This window comes from Artemia sp. Qi Xiang Cuo, chromosome 14 (assembly GCF_049724085.1).
Source record: "Artemia sp. Qi Xiang Cuo chromosome 14, ASM4972408v1, whole genome shotgun sequence".
Classification (NCBI taxonomy): Eukaryota; Metazoa; Arthropoda; class Branchiopoda; order Anostraca; family Artemiidae; genus Artemia; species Artemia sp. Qi Xiang Cuo.
Window position 1 is genome coordinate 17,860,965 of NC_142807.1, and position 19,318 is coordinate 17,880,282.

The following is a 19,318-nucleotide window of genomic DNA, read 5'->3' on the forward strand; positions in this document are numbered from 1 at the left end:
CCTGTGAGGGTAAAGATTTCGTTTAGCAATAAATACAACGTTCTCAACTTTAAGAAGCCGATGGAAGTCACTTATCCCCCAAATATTTCCACTTCCTTGAATTAGGATCTTTTTCGCCTCTCAGATCATCCTATGAACTCTTATGGCTGTAGTCTTTTTCCTCAATCAGCCGCACCTAATCTCCTCTACTAGGGAGTTCTTTCACCAAACTATTTACCCGAGTTGAGAATGATAACAGAACTGTTTTCAGTATTTGACCCAACTTCCTCTTTCTTAACCAATTGGTTGAGAATATTGACCCCACTTTTGTTTATAGCGCTATCTTTTTTACTAATCCCCTCCCGACCTTTATTTTTAATTAAGGGGGTCCTTAACGGAATGAACCGAGAAACGTTTCCTCCTTATGGGGCCACCTAGAATTGGAGCCAACATTTTAGTAGTTGCCCATTTTTTATTTATTCTGTTTAATAGTTTTGTTGGCCTTTTCCCTGTATTTTTACTGCCACCAGACACTTGGCGGTCACCTTGAGACTAGCAGTCCCCCTATGAGTCACTTTTATCATTTATGCTTGAATTAGAGAAACTCTAAATGCTTTAGACCATCTCGTCCCATTGGGAACACCAGCACCTCTTATGCCATTTGTAGTATTAATTGAAATTATTAGAAACCTCATTCGGCCTATCACACTCTCTGCACGACTCGCAGCTAACATGATTGCCGTCCACCTCCTTAACTCTCTTAAGGCGCCAAGATACCCTAGAAATATTTATATCACCACAGCTGTAATCTTTTCACAAATTATTCTGTTAGTACTAGAATTATCTATGGCTATTATCAGTCCTATATCTTTATGACTCTAATGACTCTCTAAGCAAGAGAATGATGAATCAATTGAATCACCCCTATCATTTAGTCAGCGTTAGACCCTGACCCTTGGCCACAGGAATGGGAGCCTTTGTGATGACTTCACGACTTGTAAAGTGGTTTCACTCTTTTGACAGAATGATGTTCCTCACCGGCCTGATTACAGTTATTTATGTAGTATATTTAATACAATGCATTTTCAATGCATAGATAGACGTATGTGTTTGAAGTATCATAGGCAGCGCGCTAAGTAAAGAACGATGTGGGGACAATGTTTTTTTTTTTTTCATTACCTAGGCACTTCGTATCGAAGGAGTTGTCGTCGAAACTTCGAAAAGGGCTCATTATATTGGAAATTGGAGTTGCTAGTGCCCTTTTTAATAGTCGAAAGTGATTGGAGGGCAACTAGACCCCCCCACGCCCACCATTCCCCCAAACACACCCAATCAAAATTTTAAGAGAGTCATTTTGTTCAGCGTAGTTGATTTCAATATAGAAAATATGTTTCTGAGGAGGACATTCCCCCACAACCCTCGGGGCAAGGGTTTTAAGTTATGCCCAGAGGGCATATAAGAACGAAGTTGGCAGAATGAATCATTTATTTTTTTTTCCTTTAGAGCAGGGCACTTCGTATCGAAGAAGTTGTCGTAGGAACTTCGAAAAGGGTTCATTCAATTGGAAATTTGAGTGGCTTGTGCTCTTTTTAATAGTCGAAAGTGAAAGGAGGGCAACTAGCCCCCCCCCCCCCCCGCACGTTCATCATTCACCCAAACAGATCCAATCAAAATTTTTATATAGCCATTTTGTTCAGCGTAGTTGATTTCCAGATAGAAAATATGTTTTTGAAGACGACACTCCCCCACAACCCTCGGGGCAAGGGTTTTAAGTTATCCCCGGGGGCATATAAGGTTTTTATAGAAGCTATTGTCGTCGAAACTTCAAAAAAGACTCATTCAATTGGAAAATCAAACAGCTAGTTCCCACAGCTTGTCAAATCAAACAGCTTGTCGTAGGAACTCCGAAAAGGGCTCATTCGATGGAAAATAGAAAGGGCTGAAGCCATTTTTAATAGTCTAACGTAATTGGAGTGCAACTAATCAATCCCTTCCACGCCCACCATTTCCCAAAACACATTCAATCAAAATTTTTAGATAGCCATTTTGTTCAGCGTAGTTGATTTCCTGATAGAAATTATTTTTTGAGGAGGAGACTCCCCCACAGCTTTCAGGGCAAGGGTTGTAAGTTATGCCCTTGGGGCATATAATTTTTTTATAGAAGGCGTTATCCTAGAAACTTCAAAAAAGTCTCATTCGATTGGAAATTCAAAGGGCTAGTACCCTTTTTAATAGAAGGTGTTGTCGTAGAAACTTAAAGAAATGCTCATTCAATTGAAAATTGAAAGAACTAGTTCCCTTTTAATAGTCGAAAGTGATTGGAAGGCAACTAGCCCCCGGCCCACGCCCATTATTGCCCTAAACACATTCAATCAAAATTTTGAGATAGCCATTTTGTTCAGCCTACTTGATTTCCAGATAGAAAATATGTTTTTGAGGAGGACACTCCATAACAACCCTCGGGGCAGGGGTTTTGATTTATGCCCTGAGGGCATATAAGAACGATGTTGGCACAATGTATTATTTATTATTTTTTCCTTGAGAACGGGGCACTTCGCATCAAAGAAGTTGTCGTAGAAACTTCAAAAAGGGTGTTTTTAATAGTCGAAAGTGATTGGAAGGCAACTAACAACCCTTCCACGCTCACCATTTCCCGAAACACATCCGATTAAAACTTTGAGATAGCCATTTTGCTCAGCGTCGTTGATTTCCAGATAGAAATTATATTTTTGAGGAGGACACTCCCCCACAGCCGTCAGGGCAAGGGTTGTAAGTTATTTCCTGGGGGCAGATAAGGTTTTTATAGAAGGCGTTGTCGTAGAAACTTTGAAAAGGCTCATTCGATTGGAAATACAAAGGGTTAGTGCCCTTTTTATTAGTAAAAAGTGATTGGAGGGCAACTAGCCCCCCCCCCCCCCACGCCCCTCATTCCCCCAAACACGTCCATTCAAAATTTTCAGATAGCCATTTTGTTCAGCGTCGTTGATTTCCAGATAGAAAATATGTTTTTGAGGAGGACACTCCTCCACAAACCTCGGGGTAAGGGTTTAAGTTATGCCCTGAGGGCATATAAGAACGATGTTGGCACAATGTATTATTTTTTTTTTCCTTTAGAGCAGGGCACTTCGTATCGAAGAAGTTGTCGCAGAAACTTCGAAAAGGGCTCATTCAATTGGAAATTGGAGTGGCTTGTGTCCTTTTTAATAGTCGAAAGTGATTGGAAGGCAACTAACACCCCTTCCACGCCCACCGTTTCCCGCAACACATCCAATTAAAATTTGTGGGATAGCCATTTTGTTCAGCATAGTTGATTCCAAGATGAAAATTATGTCTTTGAGGAGGACACTCCTCCACAGCCTTCAGGACAAGGGTTGTAAGTTACGTCCTGGAGGCATATAAGGTTTTTATAGAAGGCGCTGCCGTAGAAACTTCAAGAAAGGCTCATTCGATTGGAAACTCAAAGGGCTAATATCTTTTTTAATAGTCAAAAGTGATTAGAGGGCAACTAGCCCCCCCCCCCCATGTCCATCATTTCCTCAAACACATCAAATCAAATTTTGGAATAGCCATTATGTTCAGCGTAGTTGATTTCCAGATAAAAAATATGTTTTGAGGACACTCCCCCAAAACCCTCGGGGCATGGGTTTTAAGTTATGCCCTGAGGGCATATAAGAACGATGTTGGCACATTGTATTATTTTTTTTCCGTTAGAGCAGGGTACTTCGTATCGAAGAAGTTGTCGTAGAAACTTCGAAAAGGGCTCTTTCAATTGGAAATTGGAGTGGCTTGTGCCCTTTTTAATAGCCGAAAGTGATTGGAAGGCAACTAACATCCCTTCTACGCCCACCATTTCCCGAAACTTATCCAATCAAAGTTTTGAGATAGCCATTTTGTTCAGCGTAGTTGATTTACCGATAAAAATTACTTTTTGAGGAGGAGACTCCCCCACAGCCTAACGGGAAAGGGTTGTAAGTTATTCCTTGGGGGCATATAAGATTTTATAGAAGGGGTTGTCGTAGAAACTTCAAAAAAGTCTCATTCGATTGGAGATTCAAAAGGGTGGTGCCCTTTTTAATAGCCGAAAATGATTGAAGGGCAACTAACCCCCTCCCCCACGCCCATCATTCTCCCAAACACATCGAATCAAAATTTTGAGATAGCCATTTTGCTCAGCGTAGTTGATTTTCAGATAGAAAACATGTTTTTGAGGAGGAAACTTCCCCACAACACTGGGGGCAAGGATTTTAAGTTGTGCCCTGAGGGTACATAAGAACGATGTTGGCACAATGTATTATTTATTGTTTTTTCCTTTAGAACAAGGCACTTCGTATCGAAGAAGTTGTCGTAAAAACTTCGAAAAGGGCTCATTCAATAGGAAATTGGAGTGGCTTGTGGCTTCTCCCATCGGCTGAATTAAAGAGTAAACTAAGTTCAGCTACTGGGATCATACCCTAATGATAGAGAAATCTCTCTTTAGGTGATTAAGTGATTATGCTTATTTTTTCCTATATCCCTATGGTATCCTCCCACTCATGGCTGAGTTTGTGAATTAGAATGGAAATAAACTCTTTGAGCTTTATTTCTTTATGATTGAAGAAAGAAAGGAAAATAGACTAAAATATTTTTTAATTCAATCAGTAGCCTCAGTGATCTTTTTAGCAAGCACTCTGAACCAGTCATTTTCATTTTTAACTGGGTCTGGGTCTTACCCAGTCCAACCTCCGTATAATCATAGCTTTTTCCTCTGTTAAACATCTATCCTGGCTTATAATTAATAAAAGCAGTTTTTTTTTGTCAATTTATTATGTCACTTACTTGACTATTCTTTATTTTGTAGTAGCCCTATTACAGCAGGGGGGTCTATTTTCCCTGCCTCAGATGAGTGACAACACCAGACTAACTTAAAAGGTTTCGATTTCATTTGGTCTCCTCTCTTTGGCCGGACTCCGCCCTTTCCTACGGTTTTTTATTAAATGAATATCTCAAGAAATAATGATCTTACCCCCTCTTATTGTATTGGCTCTTGTTATATCTTCATGCTTCTCAATCTATTTCTATTTCAAAATTGCTATGAGCTCTCTTTCACTTCCCTCAGAGATCAGAGTATAAAAACGTAGAATTCTGGCGATTTTATCGATAGGGTTTAATCTTCCCCTGTTCTACTTCCTGTAGAACAGGGGAATTCTACTTCCCCTGTTCTTCTTGTAAAGATTTAAGTTAACTAATCTACCAGCATTCAAAGCCGGAAATAAGAGATTCTTAAGCTTTAATGCCCATGTACTTTATATAGATGAGGGTATTATCTACATAATTACAGCATTATCGTAACCCTTTTTATCAGGCACCTCATCTCAACATGTTAATGTAATGAAATGTAATATCCTCTTTAGGAATTAAAATTCTACGTGCACAGAACACTTATATACAAAAATACTTTACCCATTAATGAGGATTAGAATAAATCAGAACCAATTTGGCCTAGGGATTAACCATCTTAACATTTGCGATCTTGAGCTTTTTTTTAAACTACTAAGCCCGGGACTAACCTTATTAAAGGGAAATATCTTTGACTAAATTTACAATTTAGAACCTATTATCGGCCACTTTACTTATATAACGTTGGTTTTAATCTACAAATTACAAAGATATTGGGACTTTATATTTTCGGAGCCTGAGGAGGGATAGTCGCATTATCTCTACGGACAATATCATACCAGACAAGGGCTTTCAGAGAAAGTCACTGAAAGCACTAATAAGAGGAAACGGGATATCTAAAGGGCAGACACTTGTATTTCTTAGTTTACCAATTCTTTTTTGGACCTCAGACGGAGATATGGAGGGGAAAACAGGTAGGAGAACATCAGTTGGTAATTTATAAGACAATGCTGGGAGGCTCTGGACGATGGAAGCAAGGGACTTGTTAAGATTATTAGCGATAACTTCTGGGGATCCCGGTAGGTTGAAGTCAAGATGGTCTAGACTCCTACTTCACAACTTTTTTTTTACCTCGGAATACCAATTTTTCGGTTTATTGGTAAACAATTCTTTGAACTCATTCATGTAGTAGGATCGGGCGGATTTCCGAATTTGCTCTTGTATCTCACTCTTGTAAGTTATCCATGCTCGTTGGACTGGGCTAAAAAATTAACCCAGATCATATCTTTTATTCCTATTTATTATTAGCTAACTTCAGTTTTTCAAGAGCTAATTCAAAATTAATATGAAACATTGTTAGCTAATCGTTCAAAATTCTCGTTTGTATTTCCTTGCCTGCTTTGGACTCTTTGTAGTAAATTACACGGGGTCTTTCTTTCCTACTTTACTTAAGCTACCAAAAAAAAAATAGTAAACCGAAAAAATATAAAGGTTTTTACTTTTATACCTTTAACAAATCAAATACTATTAACATTTTGATTAACAAATACCGGTATATGTATATTAAACTGACAGTGCACATTCATTTGTATTTTTTCAGTAAAGTGTAAAGTATGTGCTGGCCATGGGAAGAAAGAGGGGTTTTGAGCACTACTCACGTTAAATTTTACTCGTTTCGAGTTTGACTCGGTTATTTATTGTAATTACTGTTCGTTTTGGATTTCATTTATTTATCGATGCTGATTTGTGGTAGTTTCACGCTTTGTAGATCATTTGATTTTATTTTTGCTCATTTTTCGTTTACTGGGGTTGTTTACATTTCTTTGAGAAACTTATTTTGTGTAAAAAGTTTTTTTTAATTAATTTCTGTTCGTTTTATAGTGACATAGTCTTTTCAGAGAAAAACAAAATAATACCCGTACTTTAAATCTTTTCGTTTTTTTTTTAAGAATTTATAGTTTGGCCTGCTATTTATATGCTGGAGAAAAATTTTCAGCAATTTTTAACAACGAACTCCCTCTTACAAATCTGAACACAAATAGTAGTGTTTAATTTAGTTTCATACCTCCTTTAGTTGACCTGAAGTAGAAAACTTGATACCATTCGCAAAAAATTCTGTTTACTTTCTTTAATAGCTTGGAAATACTTACACTTTTTTGTTTCGGTTACATTTTAAGAGCAGAAGTAGCCCCGAAAATTTGAACATAATACCCCCAGTCGTACTTGGCATACTGCTGAGATGCCTTATTGGGAATTAGCATTAACACGGTGCATTTTGATTTAATCTTATGGCAACATTTATTTTTTAAACACAAAGTCAAATGGGAGGGTGGGCGTGGGAGGGGGATTAGTTGCCCTCCAATCACTTTTGACCATTGAAAAGGGCATCCGCCCTTTCTATTTTCAATCGAATGAACCCTATTCAAAGTTCCTACAACTCCTTCGATACAAAGTGCCCTGGTCTAAACAACAACAGCAACAAAAATAATACATTATACGCACATCGATCTTTATTATAAAAATGTCAAGCCTTCCAATAACTTTCGACTATTAAAAAGGGCACTAGGCCTTTCAATTTCCAATCGAATGAGCAGAGGCGCCATTTCAGCCAAACCTTAGGGTGGGCAAGCAATCGACCTGGGCCCCAAAGCAGGCTTGTATAAAAAAAAAAATTGCCTCTAGCTTTATCCGAAAAAAAAACTGCCTTCCATGGGAGTTACAGTAAAAATTAAGAAAATTGTCTCAACTGCTTTCCCTTTTCTTCTTTCGCTCTTATGCTATAGGTTCGGAAAAGGCCAGATATCCGAAAAAAGCGAAAACGGTATGCGCGATGTTAAAAAAACAGCCGTTTGGGAATCTTCCACTTTTCCGAATCTCTAACTTGACGAAAGCCGAATCTCTGTAGAAACTCACGCTTTGACTATAGTATATTTTGTAGCCAAATTCTTCAGCTGGCTGCTTACAGTAAATACTTTAGTCCAAGTCGGAGTCACGCTCCGGCTACGACGATGCAAAACTTTGCTCGATCACGTATATTTACAAAATCAAAAAATACAACAAAATTTTGAAACAGATCAGTGAACACTCAAGACAACAAGGGGAACCGTCGTGGTTTCATCTTCACAAAGTCGTCAACAAGCTGGTCGAAATCCAAGTTTTTAGCTAAATCCTTCTCTGCAAAGATCAAAAGCAGCTCTCAGCTCCTTTCCCGTGATGAAAATTTTCAAACTGAAGGAATGTACCCCGGGTGTTTGACAACTTGGCTTTAGTTTTGATTTCAGACCATCAACAATCGAAAGGTTTCATTTTGTTAACTTTTCATTGAGATTTTTGTGTGAAGTTCAGAAGCCAGAAGTAAGTTTATATAAAAAAGGTGACAGCTTGTCCTTTATCTTGACCGTGCCAAGTAAAAATCAGGGCAATAATACCATTTATAGGTGAAAGAATTTTGAAGGCATTTTCAGAAAGTTTGCTTCAGGGAAGAGCAAGCAACCCCGGTAAATAAATACAGAGCTTAAAAAATAAGTAGATATAAGTCTTAGCACTCATTTGGTGATGAATGACATTTTTTTATGAAAGTAATTTGTTTTACGTAATAATTTTGGAAAATGTGTCCACTTTATGTCCCAGATATCTAAAACATGTCCATTTTTTGCCCAATTATGTTATTATGTCCAGGCACATAGAAATATGTTCTTTAAACATAAAATATGTCCAGTTGGCAACCCTGTGCACGACCCAGTTGCACTATTAATCTCACTATTATCTAAGTTAATCTACATATAAATGTAGCAGTTTCAAAATTTTGACTAATTGCTAATTGTAATTTTTTTCCTGTATATTTTGTAAAAGAAAAAAAAAGGCCTTTTTGAGAGGAAGCTTTGGCCCCCCAGAAAAATTAGGGTGGGCAATGGCCCATCCCTGCCCCTCCCCCCAAATGGCGCCCCTGCGAATGAGCCCTTTTTGGGTTTCTACGACACCACTTCCTAAAAACACCTTATATTCCCTCAGGCCATAAATTACAACCCTTACCCTAAGGGCCTTGAGGGTAGTTGTCATCCTCTAAGACCTAATTTCCAGAAGTTTCAACTACGTTAAACAAAGTGGCTATCTCAAAATTTTGATAGGATGTGTATGGGAAAATGGTGGGCGTGAGAGGGGCGTTAGTCTTTCTCCAATCACTTTCAACTATTATAAAAGGCACTAGCCCTTTCAATTTCCTATCAAATGAGCCCTTTTGAAGTTTCTACAACAACGCTTTCAATAAAATCCTTATATGCCCCCAGGGGATAACTTACAACCCTCGCCCTGATGGCTGGGGGGGGGGGTTGTCATCCCAAAAGACCTAGTATCCAGAACTTTCTACATACGTTGAACAAAATGTCTATCTGAAAATTTTGATTGAATGAGTTTGGGGGAATGGTGGGCATGAGAGGGCGGTTAGTTACCCTCCAATCCCTTTCAACTATTAAAAAGGACACTAGCCCTCTCAATTTCCAATTGAATGACCAGCTTTTGAAGTTTTTACGACAACTCTATCACTAAAAACCTTATATGCCCCCTGGGCATAACTTACACCCTTTTCCTGGGACTCTGGGGGGTTTGTCATCCTTAAATACATAATTTCCGGAGCTTTCAACTATGTTGAACAAAATGGCTGTCTCTATACTGTGATTGAATGTGTTTGGGGAAATGGTGGGCGTGAGAGGGGGGTCAATTACTCTCCACTCACTTTCGACTATTAAAAAGGGTCATTTCAATTTCTAATCAAATGACCCCTTTTGAAATTTCTACAACAACTTTCTATTTAAACAGTATACGCTCCTAGGGCATAACTTACAACCCCTGCACTGAGGGCTCTGATGGGGTTATCATCCTAAAAAACCTAATTTCCTGAACTTTCGACTATGTTGAACAAAATGGATATCTCAAAATTTTGTTTGGATATTTTTGGGAAAATGGTGGGCGTGAGAGGGGGTTAATTGCCCTCCAGTCACTTTGGACTATTAAAAAGGGCACTAGCCCTTTGAATTTCCAATCGAATGAGCACTTTTTCAAGTTTCTACGACAAAGATCTCAATAAAAACCTTATATGCCCATAGGGCATAAATTATAGCCCTTGCCCTGAAGACTGCGGGGAGAATGTCCTGCTCAAAGGTATAGTTTCCTTGCCCTGAGGGTTGTGGGGGGGGGGATGGGTTGTCATCCTTAAAGACCTAATTTCAAAAACTTTCAACTACGTTGAATAAAATAGATATCTAATAATTTTGATTGGATGTGGTTGGGGAAAAGGTGGGCGTGAGAGGGGGGTTAGGTGTCCTCAAATCACTTCCGACTTTTAAAAAGGGCACTATCCCTTTGAATTTCCAATCGAATGTGCCCATTTTCAAGTTTCTACGACAAAGATTTCAATAAAAACCTTATATGCCCCCAGGGCATAACTTATAACCCTTGCCCTGACGACTGTGGGGGAGTGTCCTGCTCAAAGATAATTTCCTGAACTTCAAACTGCGTGGAACAAAATAGCTATCTAAAAATTTTGATTGGATATTTGGGGAAATGGTGGGCGTGGAAGGGGTGTTAGTTGCCTTCCAATCACTTTCGACTATAAAAAAGGGCACTAGCCCATTTCAAGTTCCAATCGAATGAGCCCCTTTCGAAGTTTCTACGACGATACGTTCTATAAAAACCTTATAAGTCCCCAGGGCATAACTTACAATCCTTGCCCTGAGGGCTGTGGGGGAGTGTCCTCCTCATAAACATAATTTCTATCTGGAAATCCACAACACTGAAGAAAATAGCTATTTAAAAATTTTGATTGGATGTGTTTGGGGAAAAGGTGGGCGAGAGAGGGGGGCTAGTTGCCCTCAAATCACTTTCGACTATTAAAGAGGGCACTAGACCTTTGAATTTCAAATCGAATGAGCCCTTTTTCAAGTTTCTACGACAAAGATTTCAATAAAAACGTATATGCCCCTAGGGCATACCTTATAACCCTTGCCCTGAAGACTTTGGGGGAGTGTCCTGCTCAAAGGTATCATTTCCTGAACATTAACTGCATGGAACAAAATGGCTATCTCATAATTTGATTGGATGTTTGGGGAAATGGTGGGCGTGGAAGGGGTGTTAGCTGCCCTCCAATTAATTTCGACAATTATTCGACATGGTCAAACAATGGGCTCAAAAAAGTTCGAGAGAAAATACCAAAAAATACTTCACAATTAGTCGATCAAAACGCTTGTTTCGATTATTTAACATCACTAAACAACGGGCTCAACGATATTACACACTAAAGGCAAAAAACATCTAACGAATATGGATCAAAGTCCTTTCTCCAATAATTCGAAGTCGTTAGATGATGGGTAGTCTATTTCCCTGACCAAACACAAAAAAATTCTAAATAAGTAATCGATATTATTTAATCGATAACTATTAAATAATAGTTAACCAAATTAGCTTCCTCAAATTATTCAACATCATTAGACGGCGGACTCATGGATTTTCCAGACCAAAAAGTAAAAAAATATTTAACAAATAAAAGTCAAAAAGCTTTTTCAAACTATTTGAAATTACTAGATGATGCGGCTGTCGATTTTCAAGACCAACTATCAGAAAAATGTTTCACAAAGAATCGATCAAAAAACTTGTTCCAATTATTCAAAATTATTAGACAATGGGCTCAAAACTTTCTCATACAAATACCAAAAAAATTGAATAAAAATTCGTCTATAATTATTGAATACCGTTTGGAACTAGCCCGACATAGAGACTTCCAAAGAGCTCGTGTTCCTTAATTCTTAAAGAAATAAATAGATAAATCGCCGCTACCCATAGGAAAATATAACTATCTTTTTTTTTAACGAATGGGGTCTGTAAACCTTCAGTTATACCTACCCGACAGTTTTATCCTAGAATTAAATACTTTACCCGAAGCCACGAGTAACAAATTGTGACAATAGTGGGGGGAGGGGAGAGGGGGAGTAAACATTCAATATGACTTCGAGTAAAGAGTGGAGCTAAATCAAAAGACACTAGGTTGTTAAAACAACATACTGCAATATTCCTAGACCAGAAATAGGCCATTGAAACTGAAAAACTAATACTCACCGATACCCATAAATCACCGCTACCCATTGGAAAATATAACTTTTTTTAAGGAAGGGGATCTGTAATCCTTCAGTTATAGTTTTTCGATAATGGCGATTTCAATTTTCTGCTTTTCATTTCAATGGAATGCAATTTTTTGGAGAGAGGAGGTGGGGGTATTTGCTTCTTTTTTTTACGAGCTCTTACTCAAGACCTCAAACTATGAATATCCAGTAGAGGATTCGATGAAAGCCATTTCACTTGGGTACTCTTATTTCAATCGAACTTTATTTTTGTGAGAGGGGGTGGGATAATTTCTTACCTTTCACATTGTGTGAATCATATCTGACAAACTTATGTGCAAAAATAAATGAAAATACTGGTCTTTATAAGCTGATCTTGACAAGGATCTGATAGATAGAAATTATATATTAATAATAAAAAAGGAAGCCTACAAAATCAAACTGAAAGAATAGAATCGTCCATTGCAGTTGTATCCGTTTCAAAATCTTCGTCAAAATTGATGCCTTCCGTTAACTGGCTAATATTGTCTGAGACTGGAGTTTGGCTTGGTTTCAAAATATTTTGGGAGTAGGATACTTCGCGAGTAGTTTAAATTTTTAATAAAAAATAAATAAAATAAATGAAGTTTTTTTTAAATAAAATTCATTTTCTAAGAGCTTCAAGTCTTATATTCATATTAGATACCCCAATTTTCAGTACCTAATGAAAGATAAAAAAAAAAAAAAAAATTCGAAATAATTTTAATTTAGGGATTTAAATTTTACGAATACCAATTTTATAATCTAAGAATAAAGTTTTGCTAAATGATTTTATAATGGAGAATAAATCTAAATAAGAGGAAACTAAACATTCTTGGCTCTGTGGGTAATCCATCCCTCACCCCCTAAATTCAGCCACAATTCCCTAAGGACAACATGCACTGACAGACTGCAAATGACGCTCTCGCATTTAGAAGGTCTAGGAGGCCGTAGCCCTAACTCTGTTTGTGGCAATGTAGGCTCATTTTAAGCTTGACTTGATTATTAATTTTAATTCCTCTTTATTTTGAATTCATCTATAGTTAAATCTGTTATCTTTATGTTTAAGGTGATAATTCATTTTAGCTTCTCTTCGTTTTGGGTTTAAAACTACATAATTATACTAAACAACTAAAAATTATACGATCATTTAACAGAAGCTTCGAGAATAGAACTAAAGCTCTATATCAAAGCTTACATGATTTCGATATATTCTGATTGTACACACGATTCCATTTTCTATATTGCTTTTACATGGTTTTTATAACAACTGAAACAAAACTGATTTATTATTGGTGTCACATCAAAGATAAATCAAGCTAGTACCACCTCAGCAACTCCTCAACTTCCCCGTGACGAAAATCTCACTAGCTAAGATTATGGTATTTGAAATAATAATATTTAATCGAAGCAAAAGTTTCTATAAAAAATACATTACATGTAAAACAACGTTCGAAAAATAATATCAGCTAACCAAAATAAACAAGACAGAATTAAACATATTGACGTACACCATTATAGAACATTATGTTTTAAAAAGAAACTATCCAAATTATTTTTTTGGCAGAACTGTTTTGGGAGATCTCTTATCAATTCATTTGATCATTGATTTTAAATTCTTATTTTATTTATGCAATAAATACAATGCAGTTTATTAATCTATCTAATTCATAAAATGTATCAGAATTTTAGCTTTATTTATATTTAGTCTTCAATTTATTTATGAAGTTACTTTACCTTTATTTATCAATAATAAATTAAATATTATTATAATTATTAATTTCAATTATTTATTAAAGAATATTTATTAATAATATCAATAAATTTATGTATTAATATAAATCATAATAATAATAAATATTAATAATATTTACTAATTAATAAACTACTAGGTCCTTACCTCTATCTTTAACTCCTTTCACATCTCCATTAATCGCTTTCTGACTTTCTATGAAATATTGATTAGGATGGTGGATGCCACCTGGCAATTCTACATTATGTGTAGCTTCGAACAATCTTTGACAAGCTATCTGATAATGCCGTCCAGAAACAAGTTGTAGGATTTCATCTATTACTACAACAAATTTTAAAAATTACTTACTACAAAAAAAAAGAAAGAAAATCAATAAGAAGGCTTTGATCGCATTAATTTTCAATTAAAATATAAGTAGGAAACTCGTCTTTGGGTGTGTCACTTCGACGGGAAGGGCGGGGTAGGAACAAACGATCTGAAATTAAAAGGAGGGGGGTTGGAAAAACAACATGGAGTGGGATAATATCTGAAGCAAGAACGTTAGAAACGAGATTCAGATGATCTAAATATATGTTATTTATAGCGTTTTGACAGTTTTGTCCTAGAATTAAATACTTTACCCGAAGCCACGAGAAACAAATTGTGACTATGTTGGGGGGGGGGCAGTAAACATTCAATATGACATCGAGTAAAGGGTAGAGCTAGATCAAAAGACACTAGGTTGTCAAAACACCACACTACAATATCCCTAGAAAATAAAAAGGCCATTAAAACTGAAATATTAAAAGTTCCAGTGCCCTTTTTAAGAGTAAAAAAATATTGGAGGCCAACCAACCCTCATCCGATGTAAACAACACCAATTGCTCAAAACTTTAATGAGGGTTCTGTGTTTCCAATTGATTTTAACAGTAAGTAATTAGGGTATTTATTACCCTAATATGGCGGTACCTCAATTTAGTACTTTGATATGGAAATAGAGGATGCGGTGGATAGTTTTCATCCACAGTTGTTAAGTAGGGTATCTTTATATCAGGTTTGTAATGGGCACAAATTCAGAAATTGAAAAAAGACAAAAATAGTGAAAAAAAACTATGCCAAAAACTTATAGCGAGTTTGGACTCTGAACTACGGCAGTTGACTGTAAATGACTTGACAACAGTCTAATCAACCATAGTTCTAACTGTAATTCTTAGTTAGTTCTGACAAGATTGGAAAGTTTGCTTCTTTGTCAGTACGGTGATTGTCATATTGTCAAGCATGATTTTCGGGGAACTTAAACGGAGTGCTTTTTAAATACTCTAGGATCAACTTTGTTAAAATTTTTGGAATCCATTAGCAAAACTCCCAACATTTATAAGTGACCAAGCGATTCTATTCTATAACAGCAGTTGCAAAAAGTCAACTAGAGTTCAAGAGTGAACGATCTAAGCAGCTTTGACTACAGAGGATAAAACAGTTTAGGTCGACAATAGTTAAACTATAGTAAAATAAAGTCTCAGGTCAAAACTAACTACCGGAGATTAAATGAGGAAGATTAGGGCGAGGGTGTGATGCCATATATGCCATGATGAGAGTAGGACAATGCCATGATCCTGTAATTTTGCACTAGATTTTCCACCTTATCTTTCAAACAGTTCGTGGTAACGAACTGTAACCACGAACAGGAGCGACCCGGCTCAATGGTAACCGAAACTCTAAAAACCGGAATTTTGGTACCAATAGATACATCAAAAGAATCAGATTTTAATTTTGATTTCAAATATATAAGTTTCATCAAGTTTAATCTTACCAATCAAAAGTTACGCGCCTGAGAAAATTTTGCTGATTTTCGAAAAAAGGGGGTAAGACCCCCTAAAAGTTATAGACCCTTGATGAAAATCACACCATCATATTCGGCGTATCAGAGAATCCTGCCGTAGAGGTTTCAAGCTCCTATCTGAAAAATGTGGAATTTTGCATTTTTTGCCAGAAGAAAGATCACGGGTGCGTGTTATTTGTTTGTTTGTTTGTTTTTGTTTTTTTCCCCAGGGGTGATCGTATCGACCCAATGGTCCTAGAATATCGTAAGAGGGCTCATTGGAACGGAAATTAAAATTTCTAGTGCCCTTTTTAAGTGACCAAAAAATGGAGGGAAACTAGGCCCCCTCCCACGCTCATTTTTTTCTCAAAGTCACCTCATTAGAATTTTTAGATAGCCATTTTGTTTAGCATAGTCGAAAATCTAATATATATGTCTTTTACGATGACTTAATCCCCCTAAACTCTCAGGGGAAGGGCTGCAAGTTATGAACTTTGCCCATTGTTTGCATATTGTATTGGTTATTGGGAAGTATACAGACATTTACAGGACGATTTTTTTTTGGTGGGGGGGGGGTGGGGGCTGGAGGAGGTGGTTCCTCGGGATAATCTTTCCGTGGAGGACGTTTCTTTGGGGTAAGGGACATTTCTATGAAGGGGGCGCCGGATTTCCAAGCATTATTTAAAAAAGATCAGAAATTAAATTTAAAAAAAAACAAGTTTTTTCAACTGAAAGTAAGAAGCAACATTAGAACTTAAAACGAACAGAAATTATTACGTATATGAGGGGTTTCTCCCCCAAGTCAATACCTCGCTCTTTACGCTACAGTTTTTTTAGTGCTTTCAAAAAAGCTATCTATTCTAATTAAACGGCCTTTGTGATTAAGGGGTGTGTGAATTAAAAAAATTTTTAACTTTTAACGTAAAGAGCGTGGTATTGACTAAGGGGAGAACCCCATCATATACGTAATAACATAAACGTAATAAAAAAAAAAAACAATAAAAAAAAACAAGCGATACGGCTCAATAGTAAGCGAAACTTTTAAAAACGGAACTTTGATGTCAATAAATGTATCAAAAGAATGTGATTATAATGCCGATTCTAAATATATAAATTTTGTTAAGTTTAGTATTACTCATCAAAGGCTACGAGTCTGAGAAAATTTACCTGATTTTTTAAAGAGGGGTGAAACATTCTCCAAAAGTTAAAAAAAATTAATGAAAATCAATGTTAGATTCAGCATATCAGAAAACCCTTTAAAATATGTTTCAAGTTCATATATGCAAAAATCTGCAACTTCGTATTTTTTTCCAGAAGAAAAATATACGACTATAGAAGTTCGTTACGTAAGTTAATTTGTAAATTACGTCAGAACCAAATTTAGAGACAGCCATTTAGCAAAAGAAAAGTAAAAATTTTATGCAAATTTTGTTTACTTATTCAATGACGGTTAGCCAAAATAAAAGCTGCATTAACTAAAAAACTATCAGAAATTAAATAAAAAAACAAGTTTTTTAAACTGAAAGTAAGGAACGACATTAAAACTTAAAACAAACAGCAAGTATTCATGATGTGAAAGGGGATGTGCCCTCCGCCCTGCATCACTCTTCGAGGTAAAGTTTTACTGACTTATATCTTAATTTTTTAAAACAATAAAAAAATTTAAAGTTAAGAGCGAGGTGTTGAGGAGGGGACAGCCCCTTTCATATATAGAATAATCTTTGTTCGTTTAAGTTTTAATGTCGCTCCTTACTTTCAGTTTAAAAAACTTGTTTTTTTTATTTAATTTGTACCAAAACCTTGCCCAACAAGTCAAGTTTAAGAAGATTATTAAACATAATGAGAACGATGCTTAAGCTCACCTTAACAAAAGAAATTCATGCTTTAACATGCGACTTTCATATAATTATTTCGACATAATCTGGACAACGTCATCCTCAGGCTCGTTAAATAGGAAAATGTGGTCACCTCAGGTTGAAAGCGACAGAATTATTGATCCATTATTAAGGTTTTCACATTGCACCTCAGTTAAGTATTACTGTGACCTATCGAAGTCAACGACTATTTCTTTTGTTATATAAGCCGTTTAGAGGCCAATTTAGCCAGATACACAAAAAACAGTAAAAAAAAATTAAAAAGAAAATTCGTTTTTGGTTTTCATTTGAATACGCTAAGCGCATGAGTCCTAAGAATATTTTAAAGTTTGACTTCGTCAAATTGGCTGCTAAAAAAACATTTGACTTTCCATCACGAAAAATATTAATTTCTTTCGCTCAATTACTCCATATTTTAGAAAATTATTTATGACAGTGCAAAACAAAGAGAAAGTAAAATACTTTGACCCAGGCCGGACCCGGGGGAGGGACGAGTCCGATTTTAACCCCTGTCCCCCTCCCTGGAGCTTTTGTCTGACTCATAAAACCGTAAAAAACTGCCTATAATCAAATTCTTGATGCTTTTGTTTAGATTTTTTTTTGCAACCCCCCCCCCAAACAAAATGCTGGATACGCCCTTGGCTTTGATGGTGGAATCTCAAAAATATAAAAAGCAGATTTTATCAAAGTGACTTCTGAAAGACTAATATAAGTAACTTATCTTACCATGATAAAATGGCGATAGACGGTACTTGGTAAATTATTCTAACTTATAATATGGTATATTATTGTAATTTATGGTAACAGTAATTTTACCATCTGATAAAACAAATATATAATTACAATTGAACTAAATCATGGTGTTAGATAACCAGTGCTTCCATTAACCAGTGCTTCTTTTCGATTTCAATTTTCCATATTTTTATATCAATTCTCCCTTAAATTTCCTATGTTTAGGTCTGATATCTCCCTATTTTTCTCCCTAGAAAGAAGAGATATTTTGCTTTACATTTCCATACAATCTACATGTTTCCATGATTTGATGCTGCTCAGTGCAGCATCAAGTTGTTATATTTTACTTCAGATTATGATATATATAACATCTTTTTCACAACCTAGAACACATCAGAAAGTTTAATTAAGTATCATCTCCAGCACTTCATCGCACTTGGTGTTTGCCTTCGTCTTGAAGCCAGTGATAGCTTTCGGTATGCTGACAGTTGATAAAGTTTTATCTTCGTTGTTTAACCAAAAATTGACTCGAACAGGTGAGACTAGTGTGACATTCTCGAGACAATTTCGGATGTCTGTTTTGATTAATTTCAGGGGACTAAACAAACGGTCTGTTGGTACATTGCTAAAAGGTAAAGAGAAGATCAGTGATATGGGCTTCCGCAATTCCGGATACTTGATTTTGTCACTGTGAGTCTGCGACTAAATATCTTTATCCAGTACTGCTAAACTGACAGATTTTCAACTTGGGCATCTCCCAAATGAAGCTCAGTAGCATCAGTCATTGCCTGTGACCTCCATTCTACGTCCATTTTCTGGAGGCAACACTTTTCTCTTAGAACAGGAAATCTCACAAACAGTGGCGTTAGAGATCTTGATTTCAAATTTCTTACATTCTTTGGTTGAACCAAAGCGTCTTAGAAGGGTCTTGGATGTGCTTGATTAGGACTATATAGTATTTTCAGCAAGACTGGTAAAAGGGATCAATATTATCACTTGCCCCTTGAGCATCTATGAGTCCTTGCATTGAATTGGCCGCAGCTATTCCCACATATGTAAATATAGTAAATATATGTAAATAGCACTGCAAATATAGTCCAGTTTCATGAAGTTAGACGCAACATCATTCCCAAGTTTTCTAACACTTGCCTTTAGGGAGTGAAGAAATGGAAGCTCAGAT

General features: G+C 36.4%; 1 protein-coding gene across 1 annotated transcript in view; it reads right to left on the reverse strand.

Moving 5' to 3' along the window:
• Positions 1–563: 563 nt before the first annotated feature.
• The window catches only part of LOC148944226 (DNA primase large subunit-like), a 56,699-nt gene continuing 37,944 nt past the window's right edge, over positions 564–19,318 (reverse strand). The window contains exons 9-10 of the mRNA XM_089099869.1: positions 13,882–14,055; positions 564–757 (exon numbers count right to left, since the gene is read on the reverse strand). Of these exons, the coding sequence (XP_088955995.1) occupies positions 564–757; positions 13,882–14,055 (368 nt within the window). The remainder of the gene's footprint in view (positions 758–13,881; positions 14,056–19,318) is intronic.